The sequence below is a fragment of the Panthera leo genome, chromosome B3, assembly GCF_018350215.1.
Source record: "Panthera leo isolate Ple1 chromosome B3, P.leo_Ple1_pat1.1, whole genome shotgun sequence".
In the NCBI taxonomy this organism is placed as follows: Eukaryota; Metazoa; Chordata; class Mammalia; order Carnivora; family Felidae; genus Panthera; species Panthera leo.
Genome location: NC_056684.1, coordinates 62,991,450 through 63,019,333, shown reverse-complemented (window position 1 = coordinate 63,019,333; position 27,884 = coordinate 62,991,450). Strand labels below are relative to the sequence as shown.

The window sequence follows — 27,884 nt, the reverse complement described above, 5'->3', positions numbered from 1 at the left end:
CTTGCCATTTGCAACTACGTGGATGGAACCTGAAGGTATTATGCTAAGTGAAATTAGTCAGTCAGAGAAAGACAAATATCATATGACTTCACTCATATGAGGACTTTAAGAGACAAAACAGATGAACGTAAGCGAAGGGAAACAAAAATCATATAAAAACAGGGAGGGGGACAAAACAGAGGAGACTCATAAATATGGAGAACAAACAGAGGGTTACTGGAGAGGGTGTGGGAGGGGGGATGGGCTAAATGGGTAAGGGGCACTAAGGAATCTACTCCTGAAATCGCTGTTGCACTATATACTAACTAATTTGGATGTAAATTTTAAAAATAAAAAATTAAAATAAAAAAAGAAAAGAAAAGATAAAAGCATGTGTTTGAAAGAGAAAACCAGAAGACTCTTAGCAATTAGGTTTCTTCCTTTTAGGATTTACACTCTTGGGTTTACACCCATAAAGAAATTAGGAAATTGTGTTTTTCAACTCTTGTTTCAATGTAATTTATTTTATTTTCTCCTATTTAGCTAATTGAGACATTAAGATATTTGTAAGAAACTGCTAACATAAATAAGTATCCTATTTTTTAAAGTCTCTTTCTATGTCTTAACGTGAGAAACTGCCAGGTTGTGGCAAAGAAATATTTCTGCTTTCGAAACATGGTAAATCTTAAAGATATTACAGGATCCACCACCTATCTTTAAAGCAAACTTGATTCAAGCACCTCTTTGAGATGATACAGGCAAAGGAAGTACACAGAAGATACATTCATCCCAACATACAAATATCACCAAATTCAAAACATACAACTTCTGATAGTAAAAAGAAATGTATCAATTCCAGTTCCCTAATTTGGAATTCATAATAATGTAGCATGGTTGGAATTGTCATTCCAACTTTAATCCCACACAATCTTTGAAGAGGAGTTAATCTAGCAAATCAGTGGTATAAGCCTTGAGTGGAAGAGGGATAAGCTACTTTTGTGGAAAAGACAAAAAGGTTTAAAGTTCTTGTCAAGTGGTAGTATATTTATTTTTGATCCCATAACTCCTTCTTAATAGGAGTTTCACTCACTTTTACACTGAAGCATCTATAAAGATGCAAAAATATGAAATCTTGCAATACTAAAAACTATTACAGCAAAGTGATATTTGGAGATTTTTAAACTAAGGCCTTTTCCGAGGCTAAAATTATTCTTGTGACTCTGTGGCTCTTTACCCATATTCTCAGCGGTATTCTGTATATTCAGTACCTCAGAGAGAAAGTAAGTACAGCCTAGAACAAAGGCCTGATAGCTCAGCTTTGAGTTTAAAAGACAACAGTTTTGGAAGTCTGGTATTCAATTGGAGAAGCTTAACTCCTCAAGAGAAAAAAACAAAAAGCATCTTCTGAATTTCCAAATTCCTCCTTTAGAAAACTCTTCCTTACAGTAAGGAAACAACTGATTACTATAAAGGAAATGTCAGAACTAGAAAACAGCCATTGGGGGTGGGGGGTGGTGCCTGGGTGGCTGAGTCGGTTAAGTGTCAGACTCTTGATTTTGGTTCAGATCATGATCTCACGGTACATGGGATAGAACCCCAAGTCGTGCACTGACAGTTCAGAGCTTGCTTAGGATTCCCTCTCTTCCTCTCTCTCTTCTCCTCCCTGCTCATGCATGTGTGCACTCGCTCTCTCTCCCAAAATAAATAAATAAACTTTAAAAAGAAAAGAAAAGAGCCATTGGGTAACCATCATAATAATACTAGATTCAGATAAGAATCACCAATAGATGATAAAAGCAGCAGGTGAAACTTTGAAGAATGACAGAATAGCTTCAGAGTATATCTCCACGAGAGAACTTACTCAGTAAAAAAGGAAAAATACTAACTTTACAGTGGAGAAACCTGGAAGACACCACTTCAACCAAGTGATCAAGGTTAACCTTACAGTGATGGGACAATCGACATCATGCACTTTCTGCTAGGATCCCTGGAGGACACAGTGGGATTCCTGCCCAAAATGTATAACATGAACCTAAGCTTGTGCAAATGTAAACAAACCCAGACTGGGGAACAACCTACAAAATATCAAGCCTATGGTCTTCAAAAACGCCAATGTCGTAAAACACAAAGAATGACCAAAGAGACATGACAACTAAATTCTTTTGTTACAAAGGATTTTAGCGGGACACTTGGCAAAATATGAATAAGGCCTGTGGATTGAATAATAGTATTGAATCAACATTAATTACCTGATTTGTGCATGTGTGTGTGAACACGTGTCCTCGTGTGAAGAGAGACAAATCTATACAGAGAGAGACAGAGACAGACAGAGACAGAGGAGGATGTGGTAAAATGTTAACACTTGGAGAATCTGGATAAAGGGTCTTGAAAACTCTTTGTACTTTTCTTGAGACTTGACGTCTGAAATTATATCAAAATTAAATTTAATAGGAAATTTTTAATAATTCCTCTCCTCACTAGAAACATTTATTCGGGGGGAGTTGGGGGAATCTCCCTTCGGAGATCAAGAGCCAGAGTGTGAGGGACTGAGCACATTTTAAATAAGAGCCTTACAAGAGAAAGATTGCAGGGTGTGATTTTAAGTTGTTTCCTGCCTCCTAAGGAAGAAATCAAAGCCCATCCCACACGGTGCAGAAGGACCCAGAAGAGCACCGGAGGAAATGAGTTTAGAGTAGATACAAGTGACACAAGTGTGAAGCTGCTTCCTGGTACACATTCCCTTGGAGGTGGGTGAAATCCTGAAGTTGGATTGAGACACCCCCCCACACACACCCAAAGAAAACGAGGAAAGCCAGGTGCCTCACTGCACACTTGGAACTCTGAAAGAAGACTCCACACACAGTGCTCCACATTTACAAGTGACAGCTGCAAAGCAGCAAAGGCAGTGTGCCACGTTTAGAGGGAGACAGGGCCTGAAATTCATTTTGTCTCTCTCTCTCTCTCTCTCTCTCTCTCTCTCTCCAACCCCCCCCCCCCCCACACACACACACACACTTCCTCATGGCTGGCCTATGGCATGGAGATCTAGAAATTCTCACTTACCCCTGTGAACTAGATGAAGCCCTCCCCCATTGCACATCATTATGCCAACCAAAAATGCACATACCCAAATGTCCCTTACAATTGAGAACTATTCTATTAGACTATCATTTCAATAAATTCAAAATATCAAAGCAATGACCGTAATATTATACGTTGCCATATTAGCTTTTAAAATATATGGCTTATAAAAAATTCTAGAGAACAAGGGAAAGGCACCATCATTTTCCACTGAACTATTAGATCAATAAGGAAACAAGAACACAATAACAATAGAGAATAGTGAGAACACCATAAAAAATGCACTTGAGAGATAAAGCTATTTTCAGAAATAAATTCATAGCAATGATGCTTTTATCATATTGTTACAGACTGAATTGTATCCCTCCAAAATCTGTAGGCTGAAGCCCTAACCCTCAATGTGACTGTACTTAACAGGGCTGTTAAGGAGGTAATAAAAGCTAACTGAAGTCACTGGATGGGGCCCTAATCTAATAGAATTTATGGCCTTCCAAGAACAGGAAAAGAAACCAGAGATAACCTTTACCACTTCCGCCACTTCTCTGGAGCACAGAGAGAAGGCCATGAGGACACAGTGAGAAGGTGGCCATCGGCAGGCTGGGAGGAGCGACCGCACCACAAAATGAATTTTGCAGTATCTTGATCTTTGACTTCTAACCTCCAGAGCTGTGAGAAAATAAGTTTCTGCTGTTTTTAAGCCACCCAACCTGTGGTATCTTTTTATGGCAGCTCTAGCAGACTAATATACAGATTTTAAGGAAAAATAAAATAAGCTTAACTAACTTGACTAAAGAAGCTAGAGAAAACAATAGCAAGGTCAAAAAAAGAAATAAGAAAGAAATGAGCTAGAATTAGCAAAGAAATTCAAAGCTGGCTCTTGAAGGTAGAAAAATCTACAAGTGTAATTTTAAAAAGAGAAAACACTAATTGTAATGAAGATGACATATTTTGATGAAAGAATAAACACGCAGATCACTGAAACAGAAGAGAGAGTTCAGAAATAGACCCACAAAAATATAGTCAATTGATCTTTAACAAAAGAGCAAAGGCAATTCAATGGAGAGAGGATGATCTCTTTAACATGGTGCTGTAATAACTAACTAGATGTCCATGTGAACAGGAAAGAAAAGAAAAGAAAAGAAAAGAAAAGAAAAGAAAAGAAAAGAAAAGAAAAGAAAAGAAAAGAAAAATAAAACCAAACCAAAAACAAGGGAAGGGAAGGGAAGGGAAGGGAAGGGAAGGGAAGGGAAGGGAAGGCAAGGCAAGGCAAGGCAAGGCAAGGCAAGGCAAGACAAGACAGAGAAGGCCACACAAGACCAGACAAGACCAGACCAGCTCTAGACATCTTACACTTTTCACAAATACTAACTCAATTGAATTACAAACCTAAATGTAAAATACACAACTACAAAACTTCTAAAAGAAAATATAGGAGAAAAAGCCATGTGATCTTGGTTTTGGGGATATGTTTTCATATATAACACCAAAAGTATGATACATGAAAGAACAAAATTGATATATTGAACTTCATTAAATTAAAAACTTCTGCTCTACCTAAGACACTGTAAAGAGAATGAAACAACTAGCCACAGGCTTGAAGAAGTTATTTACAAAACACATATCCAAAATATACAAAGCACTTAAAAAGAAGAAAACAATAATCCCATTTTTTCAACTTTTTTAACAGTTATTTATTATTGAGAGACAGAGACAGCACACAAGCAGGGGAGGTGCAGAAAGAGAGGGAAACACAGAATCTGAAGCGGCTCCAGGCTCTGAGCTGTCAGCACAGAGCCCGACATGGGGCTCGAACTCACGAACCATGAGATCATGACCTGAGCCGAAGTCGAAGCTTAATGGACTGAGTCACCCAGGAGCCACACAATAATCCAATTTTTTAAATGGGCAAAATATCTGAACAGACAACTCAGTAAAGAAAATATACAAATAGCAAATAAGCATCTGGAAAGATACCATCATTTGTCATTAGGGAAATGCCAATTAAAACAACAATAAGATACTACTATCTACCTATTAGAATGGGTAACATACAAAAAACAATACCGATTGCTGCCAAGGATGCAAAGCAACAGGAACTCTCATTGTTTGCAGATAGGAATATAAAACTGTACAGCTAACTTGAAAGACAGGCAGTGTCTTTCAAAGTCAAACAGTGTTACTATATGTTTCAACAATCCTGCTCCTAGATATTTACCTAAATGGAAATTTTACGTCCACAAAAATACCTGCATACCATGTGTAAAGCAGTTTTATTCATAATCACCAAAAACTGGAAGCAATCAAGACGCCTTTCAATAGGTGAAGGTATAAACAAACTGTGGTACATCCATAAAATGAAATACTATTCAGGGACAAAGAAAGTAAGCAGCTCTCAAGCCACAAAAAGACATCAGATGAATCTTAAATGCAGAGTGCTAAGAGAAAGAACCCAATCTGAAAAGGCTACATGCTGTATGATTCTAATTACATACCATTCTGGAAAAGGCAAACTACAGAGGCAGTGAAAAGACCAGAATGGCTAGGGGCGCAGGGGCAGGAGGGAGAGTTGAATGGGAAGTCACACCGGGGATTTTTCACAGGGGTAAAACTATTCTGCATGATAGTCTAATACTGGTTACATGACACCGCACGTTTGACAACCTATAACTTCACAGCACAAAGAGTAAATCTTAAGGCATGAAAGTTTTCAAACTATTATTAGAATGTGAATTAGAATTAGAATTCATATTAGATGTCATAGAATCCCAGGATGGAATGTAGAATGTGACCAAACAATCTATGTTACAAATCTCTGAAGCGATCTCACTGGAGGGGGCAGAGGAAAAAGGCGTTCATCTTGAGTAACTTTGGAAATGAGTGGAGTCTGCAAGCCTAAAGGCAGTAGAGATGGCACCTGAGCACTGGACTCCAGCTGATTGTTTCCTATAGGGGTACAGGGGAACAGTTTTGATATCACTACACGTATAGTAGAAGTGAGCAATGGGTGAATGAAGGGCCAATGGTGAGAGCCAGGTTTCTCCTTGTTGGGAGGGGAGATTACAGGTAACGAAGGGGAAATGGCTAGAATGATTCATGTGGTAAAATAATAAAGTCGGAGATCTCAGTATAAACTCATGTTTAGCTTAACATAGATACAGATGGTTACACACAGAAATATTTAGGGGCACCTGGGGGGCTCAGTCGCTTAAGCGTCCAACTCTTGATTTCGGCTCAGGTCTTGATCTCATAGTCATACCACACTGGGTGTGGAGCCAGACTGGGATTCTCTCTCTTCCTTCTCTCTCTGCCCCTCCCCTGCTCATTCTCCCCCCCACCTCAAAAAAGTAGTTTATAAAAAAAGTACTATTTAAAAATAATGCAGGGGTGCCTGGGTGGCTCAGTCGGTTGGGCGTCCGACTTCCGCTCAGGTCATGATCTCGCAGTTTGTGAGTTCGAGCCCCGCATCAGGCTCTGTGCTGACAGCTCGGAGCCTGGAGCCTGCTTGGGATTCTGTGTCTCCCTCTCTCTCTCTTCCCCTCCCGCACTCACACTCTGTCTCTCTCTCCTTCAAAAATAAATAAACATTAAAAAAAATTATAAATAATGCATGCAACAGGTTAGTATACCCACAAATATTTCCTTTCTCAGAGGCTCAGAATCAGTGACTCCCCACTAGCAACAAGCACACCCAGCATCCAGATCTTGGTATCTAATATCTTTCTCCAGTCAAAGGAACCAGGGCTCCTTGAAGAGACAACTGATTCTAGGTCTCAGATACGAAATACACAAGCTGAGTCTGGTGCATCCTGTAGTGCCAGAAAGTAAGGAAGTGTTCAACAACAACAAAACAAAACCCACAGTTGTTGAAGGCACATCAAAGGGACACAGGAGTCAACTGAAAGAGCTCCCATTGACCAAAGCTGGAAAAATTTGAGCAGCAAAATAAAGTAATATTAGATTAAAATCCAGTGTATAAAATAAATATCCACAAGTCTATATTGATATAAATAAATGATTGAATAAACAGATACATGGGAAGAAAAGACAAATCTCCCATGCAGAATAATTCAAAATAATTTATGTAAATACTCTGCCTTCAAGGAGGTGAAGCATAACTGCCCACCTCTCAAGTAAGGGCTGTGCACAGTAACTTCCTTCCAAAGAAGACAGGATGGAAAGGGGGAAAAATTGAAGAACTTCACAGTGGAGAACTCTAACAAACACCTCTTCAGCCAGGTGATCAAAGTTAACATCAACAGTGATGAGTCATGTTGACAGTTATGATGTGATGAAATGGAAATGGCATTTTAACTCTATAGTCTTCCAAGAACATACAACCCTAGTCAACCATAAGAAAAGCATGGATAAATTGCAATTTCTGGAAATTCCACATAATACTTGATCAGTACTCCTCATAACTGCCAAAGTCATCAAAAACAAGGAAAGTCAGGGGGTGCCTGGGTGACTCAGTCAATTAAGCATCCAACTCGATTTCAGCTCAGGTCATGATCTTGAGATTTGTCGGTTCAAGCCTCACAACAGGCTCTGTGCTGATGGTGCAAGACTGCTTGAGATTCTCTTTCTCTCCCTCTGTTTCTACCCCACACTCACTGGCTCACTCTCTCTCTTACTCAAAATAGATAAATAAAGCTTAAAAAAAAAAAAAACCAAGGGAAGTCTGAGAAAGGGCACAGCCAGGAGTAGCCTAGGGAGACAGGAGGACTAAATGCAATGTGCTCTCCTGGATGGCCCCTGGAGCAGAAGAAAAAACATTGGGTAAACACTAAAGTCTGAATAAAGTGTGGGTTTTAGTTAATAATAATGTATCAATATTGGTTCATTAATTATAACAAACGTACCATACTCTGGTAATAATAGGGGAAACTGGCTGCACGTATATGGGGAATCGTTATACTACCATCCTAATTTCTCTGTAAATCTAAAACTGTGCTAAAATAAAAAGTTAATTTTAAAAAAGAAAACATTTTAGATTAAAAGGAGAGAAGGAAAACACAAATGAAATTAGAAATAAGAATACGGAACGTAATAAACAAGGAGAATTAATCTTTTAAAATACTATACGAAATTTTTTTTAGTAAAATGTTAAATCTTGGTGAAATGGATATTTTGGAATCTCCCAGACATGGATGTATTGCCAGAATTTACTCAGAAGATGAGAAAACTGAAATATAATAGTAAATATGAAAGAAGCTAAGAAAAGAGTCAGTGAATTGCCTCCAAGAAATTATTTGAACCAGATGGTTTTTCCAGTGAAATCTTTCAAGTTTTTAGGGAACAGATAATCCCCATGTTATATAAACTATTTCAAAGCATAGAAATAAATGAACATCCAGCCCCAATCATTTTATGAAGTGAACATAACCTAACAAAGCATAGGCACACACCTCCTAACCCCACCTCTAACATCAACCCCATAACGTGCACATGGACACACACACACACACACACACACACACACAGAAAATCTCATTATAAATCTCATAAATACAGATGCGAAAATTCTGAATAAATTCAGCCATTGAAATCTGGTACTAAATTAAAAGAATAATCCTCTCTAACCAAGAAACACTGACCCAGAAATAAAAGACTTTCCTAGCATTTAAATACATTGATTTTTAAACATTAGTGTCTCAAGACAGAAAAATTTTATGATTGTTTAAATAGATAATAAAAGGCATTCATAAATTTCAACATTAAGTCTTCATGAAGTTATCAGAATAGGAATAATTATTGAAAAGGACACAAAAATTCATACACTTTCCAGGTGATCATAAACTAACAAGACTCAAAGCAAACAACTAAAGATAATTAGAATTGATCAGGTAATTTAATTATCACTGAGAGCCAGAAGAGATCAATGTCCCAACTCAAGCAGTCAGGCAGAAGAGGGCAAATCCTTCCTTCATCCATCTTTGAGTTCTATTCAGACCTTCAACAGATCAGCTGATGCCCACCCACACTGGGGAGGGTAATGTACGCAACTCAGTCTACCAGTTCAAATGCTAGTCTCTCCTGGAAACATCCTGGATGATACACCCAGAAATAATGCTTAACCCAGACATCTAGGCATCCCATGATCCAGTCAAGTTGACACATAAAATTAACCATCACAAAGACTGGATGGATGATGAAACCATTAATCCAGATAGAAGAAACATACAAAAGGAGGAACAGATTTCAACACTAGGAAGTAAGGGAGAGGGGAGAAGAAAAAGAGGAAAGCCAGAAGGAAATAACGATACCAGTAAAAATGTTATGGGTCCATGACTGGCTACCTGTGCCAGATGCTACAGAGAGGTCACATAGGATAAAAATTGGAAATATGCCACCAGGTTTAGAATCTAAGAGGACTCCTGATGAGGTAGTTTCTGTTGTGTGAAAGGAGAAAATACAGACCACCGAGGAGTTGAGAAGTAAATGGAAATTGACCAGGTAGCCCCAATAGGTGTGGATTATTCTTTCAAGAAGTCTGACCTTTAAGGAGAGGATGGAAAGTGAGTGGTACCTGTTTGGGAGCAGGGTGAAGAACCCAGGGAGGAGGTTCTATCTGTATCTTTGGCTGGTTTGATGGCTCTTTTCTGTTTTAGGACCAGAAGATTCAAACATAGTAAACTGACACAGAGAAGGAGAGATAGAAGCTCTACATGAGACACAGAATGATGGATGGGTCAGGAGCCAGGGGCAGAGTGAAAGGGATGGGACATCGTTGACCTTGGCCTTGGAGAACAGCACCTTGTCTCACTCTGAGGTAAGAAATATGGGGGATGGAGTATAGTCAGAGTGCACTTTAGGGACAGAAGGATAGAATGTGAAAGGGATTCCCACCGAGGTGATTGTTTTCTCTGGACAGTAAGCAGGCCAAAGTGAAGGACTTGCAGAAGACAGTAGGAGGTTAAACAACCAGAATAATTTGCAATAGCCACTTTGGAGAATGCAAAAGACATCAGTAGGCAATACTGAGACTGTAGCAGAGGTTAAAAGCCAAAACTCCTTAGCTATACTGGTTAACGCAAGTGATTTTCACCCTCAATCCTCTGCAAATCAGAGCTGGAGAATTTTCTTAGAATATTCAGTGTTAACACCCACGAGCAGAAGTAGCATATACCTGTATTTCACAGAAAATCACAGAGGTATTTACCGGCCATTAGAAGCTTGATTGATTAAGATGCCACTGTTGTGCTTACATGCACTTACAAATTTGGAGCTGAAAACACAAGAGGTCAGGGTAACAAAGGAAGGTAACAAAGGAAGAAGGAATGACCTCCATTAAAAACACTGATGAGGAACAATCCTATCACTGCCTCAGAGAGTACGAATTCTATCTCTATCCATCAGAGAAATTCTAAAAACTAAGGGGAAACTCCGAGTATGATAGAGTTTTGATTTTCACCAGAGTTCTCTACAAAAATGTAAAAGCAGTCCCTCAAAAATGGGGTGGAAAGACTTGTAAAATATTTCCAAGATCTCTAACAAGTGCAATATTGTCTACTTATTGTCTACTTCAAACAATACTTAAACTTGAAGTTATTAACTCTGGATTATAGAGTCAAAATGTGGTAAAAAAAAAAATCTAATGTGGTTTTTATCTTTCTCTTGGCATCAAGGCCCCACTTGTGTTTAGTACCTATCAATAAAACTAAATATACAACTCAACAATAAGTATCTTTTCATTTGTTTTGCTGTTGGTTCTTTGTGATGTTAGCAGGAGGCTAGGATGTATTTGGTGTTTGGGGAGCTGGAAAACAGGTTGGAAATTGTCATTGTTCCACCTGCCCAAAGTCCCTCAAATTACTCTTAAATAAAAGGCTAAGCAAATGACTAGGGAGACAAGGAAGAAAGCACCCTACTCATCCTAGGGTGCCTGGGTGGCTCAGTCGGTTAAGATCTGACTTGTGATTTTAGCTCAGGTCATGATCCCATGATTGTGAGATCAAGCCCCATGTCAGGCTCTGCCCTGAATGTGGAGCCTGCTTGAGATTCTCTCTCCCTCTCTCTCTCTCTCTCTCTCTCTCTCTCTCTCTCTCTCTCTCACTGCTCCTGCCCACCAAAAGAATAATAAAAATTTTTAAAAAGAACACTCATCCTAAGAATTTCTCCCTTTTTCCAAAGGGAAAAGAGGCAGAAAGGAGGTTTGGGTATGTTTGTAGATATGTGTTTAAAGTTCAAGTTTAAATCAGTCTGGCTCTAAAGTCCACTCTTTTAAAGTGCATATTTTAACTAGATGCTGCCACCTACTGGATAATTTACAAGGGTTTGTGCTTTCCCGGTAACAAAGAAAAACTTATGGAGGGGAACAGGGCAAAAGAATTGAATTGTTTTCATAGAAACATTTTACTTGAAAACTTACAGCTATATATAGGCTTGATCAAAATAATTATTTGTTTCAATTTTATATTTTTAATTAAGATAGATAGCCAAAGTTCAGTGAATAACATGGGAAAGAAACTAATCTCAAAATAGAACAGATGTAGGTAGTTTTGTACCACTTTACAATACGTGGCTATGTTGTAATAGCAGGAATTTGAAACTGTAAAATCACTGCTATGTGGTCAAATTGGACTCTTGCATTTCTCTTCATTTCTTTCATACATGCAGTGAAAATATTCTAATAATACCTTTCCTAAACTGAGGATTCCAAAAATTTCCTCTTCTAGAATGAAGTAATAACCATGTTATGTAAAATATGAAGAAAAAGCATGTAATCGGGCTAATGATGCAGTCCAAAGTAAATATCTCCTATGGTTTTTAAGATAGTTAGAAATCAAATTTATATGTGACTGTTACACTTATGCCTAGGATGCAAAAAAAAAAAAAAAACACCAGGAAATTTCATTAAGGAATCTGCCTTCTAAAAAAGACCAGTCACCAAAAAAGCAAAAAGAATCTACTTAAATCTCAAGAGCCAGGAACACAGTAATATCATCTCTTCACTGGTGCACTAGTCCGGCGTGATCTCAAGACAGTAAGTAGCAAGAGTGAAAAGAAATAGATATTTGGTTCACCTAATAGTATCTTTTATTCCCATTTCCTTTTACATCAACCCTACTTTTGCATCTCATCTGCTCTGAGCACGATAAACACTGCCAGTACACAATAATTGACTAAGAATTCAAAATCTAAGAACTGAAACTCTAACATGATAATGTTTAAACCAGTGGTTCTCCCTGAACATAGGTTTCAGGTCCCTGGTAACTCCAGTTTTCAGCTCATAAAATCCAATTAATTTCCATGTCAGAACATTAGTACTAATCTAACATCAGTGTAAATGTTTGCAGGGCCTATAGTAGTCATGTGACTCCAGAGACGTGAGCTCTATAGGTTTAAGCCAAATGTACATGGCATGAGCTTTAAAAACAAAACGTATTTGGTGGGGCACCTGGGTGGCTCGGCTGGGTAAGCGTCTCTTTGTTTCAGCTGAGGTCATGATCTCACAGCTCACAGGATCGAGCCCCACATTGGGCTCCAGGCTGACAGAGTGGAGCCTGCTTGGGATTCTCTCTCTGCCCTACTCCCGCTCACTTGGTCACGTTCTCTCTTTCAAAATAAAACAAACTTTCAAAAAAATGAAATGTATTTGATAGTTCTGCTTTAATTCTGAAGAAAAGACAACAGGGCACCTGGGTGGCTCAGTCAGTTGTGTGTCCAACTCTTGATTTCGACTCAGGTCATGATCTCATGGTTCATGAGTTCAAGCCCTACATCAGGCTCTGCATTGACAGCACGGAGCCTGCTTGGTATTCCATCTCCCTCTCTCTCTGCCCCTCCCCTGCTTGCTCTCTATATCTCTATCAACATAAATTAAAAATAAACTTAAAAAAATAAAAAATGAAGAAAAGACAACTGATAACAAAAGTCTTGCCCTGCAGGGCCAAAAGTTCCTTTAATAGTAAACTCTATGCCTGAAAGGTTAACGTCAAAAGACCCCCTTACTATTTTACAGTCCCTGCTCTGGAGTCAACCACAGGAGGTACATATGCCTCTTAGAAATGCCCCATCCATTAGAGAAATCAGCATTTAGCTCCAGCTTTCTGAAATATAGATGCTGAGATACTGTAACACCCAGTTCTTTATTTGGAAATCCATGTTCTTTATTTGGAAGTCCTGAGTCTATGAAGATACAGAATTACTGACAGACGTGAAGGAAAATATAAGAAATTGTACTTTTCAAGACAGGTTATATTCACACCACAGCCTTCAGACACTGAAGGGAGTAAAACAGCATTCTATAAATAGCCATAACCTTAGAGGTGCTTTGCAGTCTTTCTTCTTAGTGTACTCACAACTGAACAACTCTCAACGAGAAAAACAGGCTTAAGAAAAGCATGTTCTTGCAAAAAAACTTCCCGAAAAAGACAATATACCTGCCCTAATAAAACGTATTATAAAGCTACAGTAGTAAGAACAGTGCAATGCTAACATTAGAACAGATAGAAATATTATAATGGAAGAGAATAGAAATTTTGCAAACAAGCCCAATTCATGATAAAGTTAGCATTCCAAATAAATGAGGGAATGATGGATTATGCAGTAAAAGGTACTGAGGTAACCAGTGTTAAAATCAAAAACAAATAGAGAGAAACCTTAGAAATGATCTGAGCAGACAACACCAGTTTAGTCATACAAACAAAACGTAATTTAGCTTCTTTTGCAAGAGTAACTTGACCTGGATCATCTCTTGCTTAGGCCTCTAGAAATCATAAGTAAAACTTAGTGTCTTCCAAAATTGATATGAAGTAACCATTCTGCTTTATAACAAAATCCTCCTGAGCCTCAGTCCATGTTTTGGCTTCAGTGTTCCCAGTTTTGCAAGCTGACTTTTTTCACGCGTGCATGATAAACTTCTAATTACTACCGTGGCGACTCTTTGATTTTATTTCTGTTATTTGTAATCTTTTGATGCTAGCTAACAAACTGGGGGTGGGGGGTGGGGTGGGGGGAACCACCAAATCAACTCTCTACCTCATATATGACAACAAAATGACTTCAAAGTAGACTAATATTTTAATTTTCATAAAACAATAACTGTACTAAAGGAAAACACAGATACATTTTTATGTCATCTTACACTGGAAAAGGACTTTTTAAGCGGAACAACAGTCAAGGATAAAAGAAAAGAAATGACTGGGGTGCCTGGGTGGCTCAGTCGGTTAAGCTTCCAACTTTGGCTCAGGTCTTGATCTCATGGTTCATGAGTTTGAGCCCCATGCCGGGCTCTGTGCTGACAGCTCAGAGCCTGGAGCCTGCTTCGGATTCTGTGTCTCCCTCTCTCTGTGCACCTCCCCCACTCATATTCTGTCTCTCTCTCTCTCTCTCTCTCTCTCTCTCAAAAATAAATAAACATTAAAATTTTAAAAAGAAAAAAAATGACTGATTTAGCTAACTAAAAAAATATTCAGTTTGGGAGAGCAAGAAATACCACAAAACTAAAAATAAATTAGAAATAATGTTTTTTATATTTATGACTGTCAAATATTAGTATTCTTGATATGTAAAGGAGTCCTTCTAAACAATAAAAAGGAATACTTCATTTCATAAAAGAACAATTAATTCACAAAATGGCTAAAAGAATAAATACTCAACCTCCTTGATTATCACAGAGGTATAAATTGTGACTCCATTTTAAAAAAAGCTTTAAAACAACTATTAAACCCATTGTTATGGGTATACAAAAACAATTCTCAAATACAATATTTGATTTGTATTTGATACAATATTTGTCTAAATTGGTAAAACCTTTTAATAAGTCAATATGAATAAAAATCTAGGGACACCTGGGTGGCTCCATTGGTTGAGCATCTGACTTCAGCTCGGGTCATGATCTCGCTGTCCGTGAGTTCAAGCCCTGCGTCGGGCTCTGGGCTGACAGCTCGGAGCCTGGAGCCTGTTTCAGATTCTGTGTCTCCCTCTCTCTTTGCCCCTTCCCCACTCATGCTCTGTCTCTCTCTCTCTCTCTCTCTCTCTCTGTCAAAAATAAATAAACATTAAAAAAATTAAAAATATTTTTATATATGGATACAATTTTTAAAAGGCCCAAGCCCTTTGACTAAGTGATTTCTCTTTGAAGATGTATTCATTTCCTGTAGCTATTGTCGCAGTTTAACACAAACTTGGTCACTTAAAACAACAGAAATTTATTCTCTCACAGCTCTAGAGGCCATTAGTCCAAAGTCAAGGTGTCGGTAGGGCCACACTCTCTCCAGGGGCCCTCAGTGAGATTTCATTCCTTGCCTCTCCCAGTGTCTGGTGGCTGCCATCATCACCTTGGCTGTAGGCCACACCACTCCAATCCCTGCCTCAATCTTCATGTGGCTTCTCTTCTGTGTACCTCTTCTCCCTCTGCCTCTCTCTTATGAGGATACCTATGATGGATACCTATGAGCTCATGTAGAGCTCTCTTCCATATTCCAGGATTATGTCCTCATCTTAAGATCCTTAACTTAATCACATCTGCAATGACCCTTTTTCCAAATAAGGTAACATTCACAGCTTCTAGGAATTTGACATGCATATCTCTTGGGAGGCATTTTTTCTTTTTCAACCTAGTTGTCAACCTAATTTTTCTTTTTTTTTTTTTTGCTTTTGTCCTTTTCTTTTTTTTTTTTAAGAGAGAGTGTGAGAGTACTAGCAGGGGAGGGGGCAAAGGAAGAGAGAGAGAATCTTAAGCAGGCTCTAACTCAGCAAGAAGTGAGACTGGGGCTTGATCCCACAACCCTGGGATCATGACCTGAGCTAAAATCAAGAGGTGGACACTCAACTGACTGAGCCACCCAGGTTCCCCACAACCTAGCTTCTCAATTACCACAGAAGGTAACAAAGGAATAATTACTTAAGGATGTTATTGCAGCATTATGTATAACTGAAAAAAATTGAAAAAAAAGAAATAACCTAAATGTTTAATAGCAGAATTTTAGTTAAATAAATTATGGCACATCTATGTAGGGAATTAATATACAGTCATTAAAGATAATGCTGACACAGTATAAGGAATATAGTCAATGACATTGTAATAATGACGTATCAGATCAGATGGTAGCTATACTTGTGGTGAACTCAGAATAATGTAGGGAGCACCTGAGTGGCTCAGTTGGTTAAGTGTCCGACTTTTGATTTTGGCTCAGGTCATGATCTCGTGGTTGGTGAGATCAAGCCCTGTGTCAGACGCACATCATCTGAACAAAGCAACCTGGGATTCTCCTCTCCCTCTCCCTCTGTCCCTCCCCTGCTCATTCTCTCTCTCTCTCTCTCTCTCAAAATAATCTTTAAAAAAATAATAATAATAATGTATAGACATGTTGAATTGCTATGTTGTACATCTGAAATGAATGTAACATTGTATCAACTATACTCAAAATTTATTTTTTATTTTTCTTAATGTTTATTTACTTATTTTGAGAGACAGAAAGCATGAGAAGGGGAGGGGCAGAGATAGAGGTAAAGAGAGAATCCCAATGAGGCCTCGTGCTGTCAGCACAGAGCCCAACACGGGTTTGGATCTCACTAACCATGACATCATGACCGGAGTTGAAATCAAGAATCAGACGCTCAACTGACTGAGCCACCCAGGCTCCCCGACTCAAATTTTTTTTTTAAATGCTGATGCAAATCATTCCAGTTATCTATTGTTACATGAAAAAAAATCACCCAAAATTTAGGGTCATACAGTAATAATTATTGCAGGCAAGATCAACTAACGGATACTAACATTAATGGACAACAGTTTGAGGAAAGATATTTGCATAAAGTATCTCGCCCATGATATTTATTAATTATAAAAGGAAAATTAGTAACTTTACAATAGAGAAACATGGCAGACACTACCTTAACCAAGTTTTCAAGATTACTATCACCAGTAACATCAGAGCTTAACCTTAGGTACCCTGAGCGTGACTGATCGAGAGCCCATAACTTCTGGGGTATTCTTGCCAAAAATGCATTAACTCTATCTAATCAAGGGAAAACATCAGACAAACTGAAACTGAAGGATATTTTAAAAAATAGCTGACCGGTACTCTCCAAATGCATCAAGACCATGAGAGACAGGGAAAGATCGAGGAACTATCACAAATTAGAATAACTAAGAAAGAGACTTAGAAAGAGAGAGACTAAGAAAGAAAAGAGACTAAGAAGAGACTAAGAAAACAGACAACCAAGTGCAAAAGGGGATCCTGGGTTGGATACTAGAAAATAAAAAGGAAAAACCGGTGAAATTTTAAGAGGGTCTGTAGTTTAATAGAATTATACGAATGTTAACTTCTTAATGTTGATCACTGTAAAGTCAACCCTTGAACAACATGGGGGTGAGGGGTGCCAAATCCCCATGTAGTTGAAAATCCATGCATAACTTTTGACTTCCCAAAGACTCTACTAATGGCCTACTGAGGTTTTTTTGTTTGTTTAAATATTTATTTATTTTTGAGAGAGAGAGAGACAGAGCATAAGCAGAGAGACACAAGAAGACACAGAATCTGAAGCAGGCTCCAGGCTCTGAGCCATTAGCACAGAGCCCAATGTGGGGCTTGAACTCACGAGCCATGAGATCATGACCTGAACCAAAGTCGGACACTTAACAGTCTGAGCCACCCAGGTGCCCCATAATGGCCTACTGTTAACCAGAAGCCTTACCAATAAAGTAAACAGTCGATTAACATACACTTTGTATGTTAAACGTATTATATCTTGTATTCTTAAATAGAGTAAGCTAGAGAAAAGAAAATGTTATTAAGAAAATCGTAAGAGGGGCGCCTGGGTGGCTCAGTTGGTTAAGTAACCAACTTCAGCTCAGGTCATGATCTCACGGTTCATGGGTTCCAGTCCCGCATTGGGCTCTGTGCTGACAACTCAGAGCCTGAAGCCTGCTTTGAACTCTGTTTCTCCCTCTCTCTCTGCCCCTCTCCTGCTCACACCCTGTGTCCCACCCTCTCTCTCAAAAATAGACATTAAAAGCACGTTTTTTAAAGAAAAGAAAATTATAAGAGACAATGCATTTATAGTACTGTGCTTTAAAGAGTCCACCTATAAATGGACCCATGAAGTTCAAACCCATGTTTCTCAAAGGCCAACTGTACTATGGTTACACAAGATACTAACATCAGGGGAGGCTGGGTAAAGAGCAAACAGGAACTCTATGTACTATTTTGAAATTTTTCTGTAAGTTTAACATTATTCCACAACAAAAAGTGAAAAGAAAAAGAAAAAAACAAAAACAAAAAAACTTAGTGGCACAAAACAGTGACCATTTTATTATGCTTATGATTCTGTGGGTCAGTAATATGAGGGACACACCAGGAATGATATGCCCCTGCTCCACCATGAAGGAGGCCTCAGCTGGGGGGCTGCACTGGGCTGGAGATGTCTGTGGCAGCTCACCTGAGACCGTGTGTCTGGCCTTGGCTATCCTCTACATGACATTTGTTAGGAATGCAATGGCCAAGGTGGCTCCTTCTTTCACATCTCTGGTGCCGGCACTGAGATGCTGACCAGTCAGTGTATTAGTTTCCAGGGGCCGCTGTAACAAGTAACTGTGGAATGGATGGCTGAAAACAATAGCAATTTATTCTCTCCCAGTTCTAGAAGCTAGACATCTGGAATGATGATGTCCGCGAGGCCGTGCCCCTCTGAAATCTCTAGGGAAGAATCCTTCCTTGCTTCTTCCCAGCTTCTGGTGGCTCCCAACGACCCCTGCCATTCCTTGGCTTGTAACTACGTTATTCTAAGCTCTGCCTTTATCTTCACATCACCTTCCTCTTAACCACGTCATTGTGTCTCTGTGTCTTCTTTTCTTACAAGAACACCAAACTTCAGCTTTAGGGCCCACCTAATCCAGTAAGATCTCATCTTAACTAATCACATCTGTAAAGATTCTATTTCCTTTTGTTTGTTTGTTTATCTATTTATTTTTGAGAGACAGAGAGAGAGAGAGAGAGAGAGAGAGCGAGCACGAGTGGGGGAGGGGCAGAGAGAGAGAGAATCCCAAGCAGGCTCCTGTCAGCGCAGAGCCTGACATGGGGCGCAATCTCAGGAACCATGAGATCATGACCTAAGCTGAAATTAAGAGTCAGATGCTTAACCAACTGAGCCACCCAGGCACCCCTGCAAAGATTCTATTTCTAAATAAGGTCACATACTGAGGCTCCAGGTAGACGTGACTTCTGGTGGAACACTACTGAACTCACTGTAGGTCAGAACTGGCCAGTATCACATCCTCTGGGTAGCCTTCATATGGCTTGTTTGGACTTTCTCACAGCATGGCAGCTTCAGGGTAGTCTGACTCCTTACAGGATGGCTGGCTTTCCTCTGAGTGGGCCTTCTAAAAAGAGAAGCCGAAACTGCCAGTCCTTTAACGGCAAGGGCTGGAACCGGTGGTGTAGGATTACTTCTGCTGTAATCTATCAGTCAACGTAGTCCTAGCCAGCCCAGACTGAAAATACAGGAAGAAAGAGACCCCATCCCTATCAAGGACTGGAATGAACATCATAGAAGGAAGGAACTATGGCAAACATCTTGGAAACAAACTATCACACCGTTCTGTCCTTACTGACAGCTAAGGGTGCCCATGAGATAAAAATTAGTAGGAAACAGATTACAAAACACCATATATATAATTTGATCTCATTTTTATTTTTAAAATATATATAGATATCTGCATGGAAAATGTCTCAAAAGATAAAGAGTAAACAAAAATATTAATAATGATTATCTCTGCAAGTTAAGAATTAAGGTGATTTTTTTTCTTCCAGTTTATCAATATTTTCTAATACAGATTATGCATGTATTATTTCTATAACCAAATAGAAGAAGTAGAAAGTAAATGATCTATTATTTTAATAGGCAAATCATTTTGGGTTTTTTTTTTAATGCCTTTTATTTTTGAGAGAGAGAGCATGAGTTGGGGAGGGAAAGAGAGGGGAAACAGAGGATCCAAAGCAGGCTCTGTGCTGACAGCAGTGAGCCCCATGTGGGGCTCGAACTCATGAACCTTCCTGAGCCAAAGTCAGACACTCAATCAACTGAGTCACCCAGGTGCCCTTAGTTTTTGGTGTTTCAATTAGGATATATAAATGGTAAATTTCAACAAAGCCAATCTAGATATACATTTGTCTAGGAGAAACTCAGATTCATTTTTTTTTTTTTTAAGTCCTTAGTCATAGAAAGGACAACCCAGATAGGGTACCCACTTCCTGGACAGAAACATTTGGTGCATTCTAAATCCAAATCCCCTGGGCCCAAGCAGCTTTTGAGCTCTCACCGCTGGATCCAGAAAGAAACAAACCTCAAGGAATTTCATTCACATCAAAACTCATGCTAACCAGCAGCAATAGTCTGAGTCAGGTTGTTGAGGCTCTGCAATGTTAGACACTCACTTTGCAAAAGACAAATGGATCCCAGGAGTCTCAGAGAAATCAGGGGCCCCTGCTTAGAGTCAGTTTCACCCCCCAACAGTATTGGATAACCACTTACGTGATGCACGCTAAAGGATTTCCAAAGCGTCCTGCCAAAAACCTAGCAACCACTTCCCAATCCCCCAAATTTTCACCACTGTATAAGGAAGTTAAAGGCTACATGACTCTATCACACTTCTTTGGGTGAAGAAGGAGGAAGAGAAGATAAAGGAGGAGGAGAAGGAGGAGGAGGAAAGGAAGAATGATAAATATACATACACACAGATGGCAAATTAGAAACATGCATAATGATTTGGCTGGTCTCAAAAACAAGACTGGAAGAGAACAGGAAATAGGACGGATTTTTATGAAAGGGATGTCAGAAGCCTGAGTGACACATCGTGGGAGGATTCTAGGCAGTTAGGAGACTGCATAGACTGGGTGTCTAGAGGCCTCTTAGAGGCACAGGAAGTAAAGGCAAAGACATATTGTGTCTATTTCCCAATTTTTCACTGCCCTGTCCCCCTCACTCTTGAACAGGTACAAACCCGAGAAGCCTCTGAAACTTACCGATGCTCAGGAAAGTTCCATATAATCCTACCTAATGTGATCATTTCCCATAGAGAAGAGTTAAACTCACAAAGAAAAAGAAAGAATAACTTAACTGGGATTTTTACTTTAATTCAAATATTCTATGACTCTGAGATTTAAAAAAAAAAAAAAAGGTAAATTTTACTCACCGACAGTTTCTTCTGATGCAGCAGTCAAAGCTAGAAACTTTTTTGTATTTTCCATCTCCTCATTACTTTGCAAAGCTTCACTAGTTTTTGCAGACTAATAAAAGAGAAACAAGGAAAAGAAGGCAACTACACTTTTCGATATTTTGCACAGTTTCAACATGGATTACAAATTGTGTCATTTGTAATTCCACAATTGACCTGAACAAAAAGGGACAGGTCATTTTTATCTCTTTAAATAGGAAATCTATTAATATCTCTGTTCGCACAAATTCTAGCAATGAATAGTCCCAAACAGAGTTGTAATATATGTCTATCATTATATAATCATTATCTCACTTAAATCTTCTTCAGCTTCTGTTTAATATTTCCATAACTAATGAGTAGCCTAAAGGTCCATCATTAAATTATAGTTTCAGACATTTCAGGATTGATACTATATTTTATTATGGGTCCAATTATTATTCCTGTTTCCAAACAAGTAAAACTTTGCTTTGAGATTCAACAGGAATAAGTGATAGGCTAACTTTTTATGACAAATTTATACAAATCGTTTCTCTAGTTTAAATCACTGCATTGTGTATGGTGCTTTCTACTCCATGGTCTTCCTGGGCATCTTGTAAAAATGTATTCTTCGTCACTTCATTATTAATGCAGAGCATCATCTAGGAAATGTCCTTGAAGTCAGTCGACTGAGGAAGGAAGAATTTATCACAAACAACTCATCTGTTATTACAGTGCTCCTTACCTAAAAGTGCTCTCCTTTACGGGACGAAGTTCAAATATGAACCAATGGCTAAACGTCAAGTCAGAGCAAATATATGGTCAACTTCCACCCCTCAATACTACAGAGAATAAAGGTCCAAGAAGGCCAAGGAAAGTTAATCGAGCACTAGAGATGTACTGAGACAGAAGCAAATAGAGCATGGTCACAGACCACAAGCACTTTACAGCTTCTAAGAGATCTTGACCAGCATGTGAAACAGTGAACACCCCACTTCTTGGTCACAAAGGTTTACTTAAAAAATAATGGCAACCAGGGGATTAAATTTGTGTATATTTATGTGTTTATCTCCAAACTGTAAGCTTGCTGAAGAAGCAGCAAACAGACTTGATGAAAGTAGGGACCACATCACTTTCTGCTCCAGAAACAGAGGAACCCCAGCCTGACACTGGTAAGAGAGGTCTGCTGTGCTGCCCATGGAAAACAAACATGGCAGTGTGGTGCCTGAAATCTGGAATTCTGCAAAGTTACCTTGTCTAGTTCCAGAAAATGATCTCCCTCACCTCCCCCCCACATACACACATACATATACACACCACCATCCTACTTCTACAAAATAAATCAATAAAGGCAGACCACATTAATACTACCACAGTCCATGCTTTTCTTACTCATCTTAGAGGAAATTATTTCTTCCACATCAGCAATGGTGAGACAACTCTTACCTTAAGTTCTTCCCACAGCTTTATTCTCAGGTCTAGACCTTGCTTCTTAATTTCTTTTTCTCTGTATTGTTTCTTCACCAATATTTTATCAAGCCTCTTCATCTTCTGAATAGCATCTTGAAGTTGAGAATCTAATTCTTTTAATTCAGGTTCATCTATATTGTGTTGAAAGTAGGAATGAGCTTGAAGTTTAGTACAACCAGAAAGTTTCGTTTTGTTTTTACTGTTTGTTCTTTCATTCAACAAATGTTTACGGCTGGTGAGAATAAATGACATATTTTACAAGGTGCTTTCACACATATTTTTTCATATGATTATCGAACAACCTATGAAATATAATTATCTAACAACCCGGTTTTACAGCTGAAATAACTGTCTTTTCTTTTTTTTCCTTTTTGAAAATTTTTTTGAATATAGTTGACACACAATGCTACAGTTTCAGGTGTATAACACAGTGATTCAACAACTCTGTAACAGGCTATGCTCACCACAAGTATAACTACCGTCTGTCACCATACAATGCTGTTACAGTGTCATTGACTATACTCCATATGCTGTGCCCTTTATCCCCATGACTTAATAATTTCATAATTGGAAGCCTGTATCTCCCACTCCCCTTCACCCATTTTGCCCATTCCCTAACCCCCTGTTTCTGACAACCATCACTTTGTTCTCTGTATTTACAGGTCTCATTCTGCTTTTTTGTTTGTTTATTCATTTTTGGTTTTGGGGATTGCACATATAAGTGAAATCATATGGTATTTGTCTTTCTCAGTCTGACTTGTTTCAATTAGCATAATACCCTCCAGGTCCATCCATATTGTCACAAATGATAAGATCTCATCATTTTATGGCTGCCTTATGTTCCTCTGTGTGTGTGTGTGTGTGTGTGTGAGAGAGAGAGAGAGAGAGAGAGAGAGAGAGAGAGAGAGAGAAAGAGAGAGAGAGAGAGAGAGAGAATGTATACAACATCTTCTTTATCCATTTATCTATTGATGGACACTTGAGTTGCTTCCATATCTTGGCTATTGTAAATAACACTACAATAAATATAGGGGTGTGTATATCTTTTCAAATTAACATTTTCATTTTCTTTGGGTAAATACCCAGTACTAGAATTCCCGGATCATATGGTATTTCTATTTTTAATTTTCTAAAAAAATCCTCCATACTGTTTTCTACAGTAGCTGTACCAATTTATTTTCCCACCAACAGTACACAAGGGTTCCTTTTTCTCCACATCCCCGCCAACACTTGGAAATAACTCTCTTCTTTCAAACAGCTAATAAATTATGGTATTGAACTCATAGGTGGGTCTTATCTCATTTTCAATCCCAAAATATTTCTCCTTCATTCTGGTATACCTTCTCTATTCATAAGTAAGGAATAAGGAATAAGACAAAGACCCTATCCTAAAACTGCTTCAGACTAAAAGAGAAGGCATGTAGCTATTTGTGAAATTGATGCAGTAAAATGTAACATGTCAAGAAATGAAATGATTCCAACACAGAAAAACAAATTCAGAAAAGTACTCTATGTAACTAGACAGCTTTTATCTATGCCCCTCCCATTTGTTCTATTTTTTTTTTTTTTTTGAAGTACCTAAAAATGGATAATTGGTAGTAACTTACTTAAAGCTAAGGGCTCTTTAGAACTTTCTTCACTCAAGTTTTAACTTATGATTAATGATAATGTTAATAGCAGCTAACATTTATAGAATTATCTGATATGCTCAGTGTTACGGGCTTTATTTACAGGCATTGTGTCATTTAATCCTCATCATAATCCTGTCAGGTAGTATAGTTATTGTCCCATTTTACAAATTAGTAAACTGAGAATAATTTGTAACTGAGTTACATACACGTCCAAGATGATATAAGTAGTAAATGGCAGGGCCAGTTTCCACCCAGATCTGTCTGATTTGAGAGTCAAAACTCTTCACCACCAGGTAATATGTCCTCTGTGAAGTCTGATGAAAGATGTTAATCTGGCAATGAGCATAAATGCTCAAATACTGAAGTCTCAGCCACTCCAGTTAACAAGTGGCATATTATGCTAAGAAAGACCAAATTTTGCAACTTTTTAAAATCCAAAGAGTCCAGTGTGTTTCCCTATAACGTACATCACTTCCTCTTCAAGGAAAAGGGGATATTTTCAGAAGGGAACTAGCTTATCCAAAAAGAATACTGATCTTATTGATAAGGAGGCTCTAGAGATCTTGTTGCTTACATATTTCAAATGCAACAGCCTTTAGTTATAATTCCCAAATGCCAACCTTGCACTCCATATACAGAGGTGGTCTATACAGCAGACATCTGGAAGTAACTCATGCAGTTCCAAAACAGTATAAATAAGTTCAGTGTAAACTGGGCCAATAGCTAATCGCAACTATAATGCCTCGTTTCCTGATAACTATAATCCTGAGTCACCAGGCCCAATTTTGAGAGCAAAACTCATCCTAAATATACTCTTAAGTCACCATTTCTCAAAGTTTATGACCTCAGCTTCCCTTTACAACCTTAAACATTATTGAGAACCCAAAGTAGCTTTTATGTTATATCTATTGATAATTACCATATCGGAAATCAAAACTGAAAAATATGTATTTATTTATTCATTTAAAAATAATAAACATGTTATTAGTAATTACATGCTAACATAAATATAACATTTTTTATGACAAATAAGTATAGATTCCAAAAAAATTAAGAAGGGCATTGTTTTAAATTTTTAATATCTAGCTGAACAGAAAACAGTTGGATTCTTATATCTGCTTGTATAATCTATTGCAATCTCTTGTTTTAGTTAGAATGTATGAAGAAAATCAGGCCTCATACAAATATGTATTTGGAAAGGGGAGGAGAAATTTAATAATCTTCTCAGATAATTGTGGATATTCTTCTTTGATACTATAAAAACTCGACAAGGGGTAGTTTCTTAAAGAGTGGTTGTAATGTGAAATACGTAACTCTATCAGTGAGCTTTTTGTATTTATTCCATTAAAATCCATGCATCTATCATTTGTGCTAATCGATCTTTTACCCTTCATTGGTCATTTGGAAAATAGTGGTTCACTGACTTACGCAGACCTTCAAAATGTTAACACGTTTCAGGATACAGTATTTTTAAAAAACCACATTTGTTCATACTGCCATCAAATTTTATCGGAGAAGTCTAAGTCTTGGAAAGCTGTCAATCTCACAGTGGCATACACAAGTTTTCCAAAATTCTAATTTTCACTTGAAAGTCCAAATTTCATCACTGACGAAAGATACTGTCAATTATCTTCCTTGAAATGACACGCTCACTTCATCTTCAAAAAAAAAAAAATGACTTCCAAATACCCAAGTCTGAATGATACTAGTTGGTCCGTCAGTCGTTCTTTCACATAAGAATGATGCTCCGTTAAAAAGCGGCCAGTTCGGTTCTCGACTTAAACTATCATACGAGTACTGTTCCTCAACACAAACTTCCCATTTTGGTGTAGAGCAGAGTTGCTATATACATACCTCCCATTTTACCTCACAGGCAATTAAACAGATGTGTATTTCAAGTCCAGGTTTCAGAGATTAACAATTTCTACTGCTCCACCAAAGATGTTCTTGAGTGACACAGGCTATTTCTTTTCCCTCCCAGGGGCTGGTCACGAAGAACACAATGACCGACTAGTACAATGTGATACACTGCCTGGATTCGTGCTAACACAGGAGCAATTTTACTCACCGTCGCTTTTGTGCCATCACCGCAAATGTCCGTGTAGTGGGCGGAAAGGCAGGTATCATTATTTCAGTATTACGATGAATTATATTACTGATATATCAATATTATGACGAAAGAAGTTTTTACTTTGCAAAATTCCTAGAAGGAGCTCAGCAATCCCCCAGGGCTCTGCACACCACATTTGGAGACATGCTCTCCACTCTGACCAGTATTAATTTAATAACCAGGGTGGGAAAAAAGGAGTCTTTTAAAATCCAAAAGTTACTAAGATCAAACGGGATTATCCTGAAAAAGGCATTTAGAAATTACGGGATACATTTTATTGTATCATTGAGACATCAAAAATATCAATAAATCCTGTCATAAGTGGCAGAAATACTTCCTACTTAACGTGAAATGACCCACAGTAACAATTTCATTAAATGAAAATTTTATTATTTTTCTACGTGTTTTTAAAGACTCAGTACTATTCTAAACAAAAGCTGGTGCTCACAAAGGTATACCTCTTTTTTTCACTAGTATTTCTTTAGCTGATAAAAAACAGATGTAACTCTAATATTTTAACTATAATGTCTGTAATTATCATTAGCCTATCACCTGGTGAGTATCCTACCTGCACATCCAGGGATTATCTGATGTTGAACCAAGTTCAGATCTTCATCTGACCCTTCTTCAGCCAATTTTGTTTTCTCAGAATCATTTTCTCCTTTATCATCACTATTGTTGCCATTTTCCTCTGCATTACTCCTCTCAGAGTGGCCCTTTATACCAGAGTTCAACTTGATTGCAGTATCAACCTAAACATTATTTCCAAAGAAATAATTTTCATAAATAGGTAAGGTTTTAAAACCTTAACATTTGTAGACTATTTTGACACTAACGTAAATACATGTGAGGACATACACACATACATACGCTAGTGTTAAGCTATTCTAGAAATAGAACTTTTAATTAACTGTAAGTTAATTACGCAAATATAATAACATTTGCACCAAAAAGACATGCCCCATTCTCCGGCAAATTCCAGCGATAATGGAGGAGGGTCAGGAATCCGTCCCAGAACCCCTCTCGGCCAGCTCTGGACATGAGGCATGATGGTCCCTGCTTCTGGAGCTTACACTCAGATGGAAAGTCAAAGGTCTAGAGCTGCGCTCCCCTACAATGACCACCAGCCACATGTGGCTATTGAAGAGTTGGAAAGCAAAGAGTCTGAATCGAGATGTGTTTCTAATGATATTCTTCAAGTCAGAACCATGTGCTTTGGTAATTATTTTTATGCTATTCACAATTTTTCTGTCATTTTGGTTTCTCTTTCCATTTCAGCAATGCTCATTTTGAAAACACCAGTTTGGCACAGCTGTGTTTTCCTGAGAGAGAGCAAGAAAAGACATTCACGGCTGCATCAGGAAAAAGCAGGGATCGTAGTGCCCTGACAGCCATGAGCAGCAGTGAGAGTTACATTAGAAGTGAACATAGTCCAAGAGAGAGGCAAAACCTCAGAGAGATTCAGCCCTTCTGG

The 27,884-nt window shown here is 38.3% G+C and overlaps 1 protein-coding gene across 7 annotated transcripts in view; it reads right to left on the bottom strand.

Moving 5' to 3' along the window:
* FSIP1 (fibrous sheath interacting protein 1) overlaps positions 1-27,884 on the bottom strand; it is a 208,818-nt gene that overhangs the window by 169,029 nt on the left and 11,905 nt on the right. For all 7 annotated transcript variants that reach the window (XR_006203649.1, XR_006203650.1, XR_006203651.1 and 4 more), the window contains exons 3-5: positions 26,979-27,162; positions 22,646-22,800; positions 21,200-21,293 (exon numbers count right to left, since the gene is read on the bottom strand). Coding sequence is in view for 4 of the 7 variants with exons in the window: in XM_042942445.1 (XP_042798379.1) it covers positions 21,200-21,293; positions 22,646-22,800; positions 26,979-27,162 (433 nt within the window). In the remaining 3 variants the exon portion in view is untranslated. The remainder of the gene's footprint in view (positions 1-21,199; positions 21,294-22,645; positions 22,801-26,978; positions 27,163-27,884) is intronic.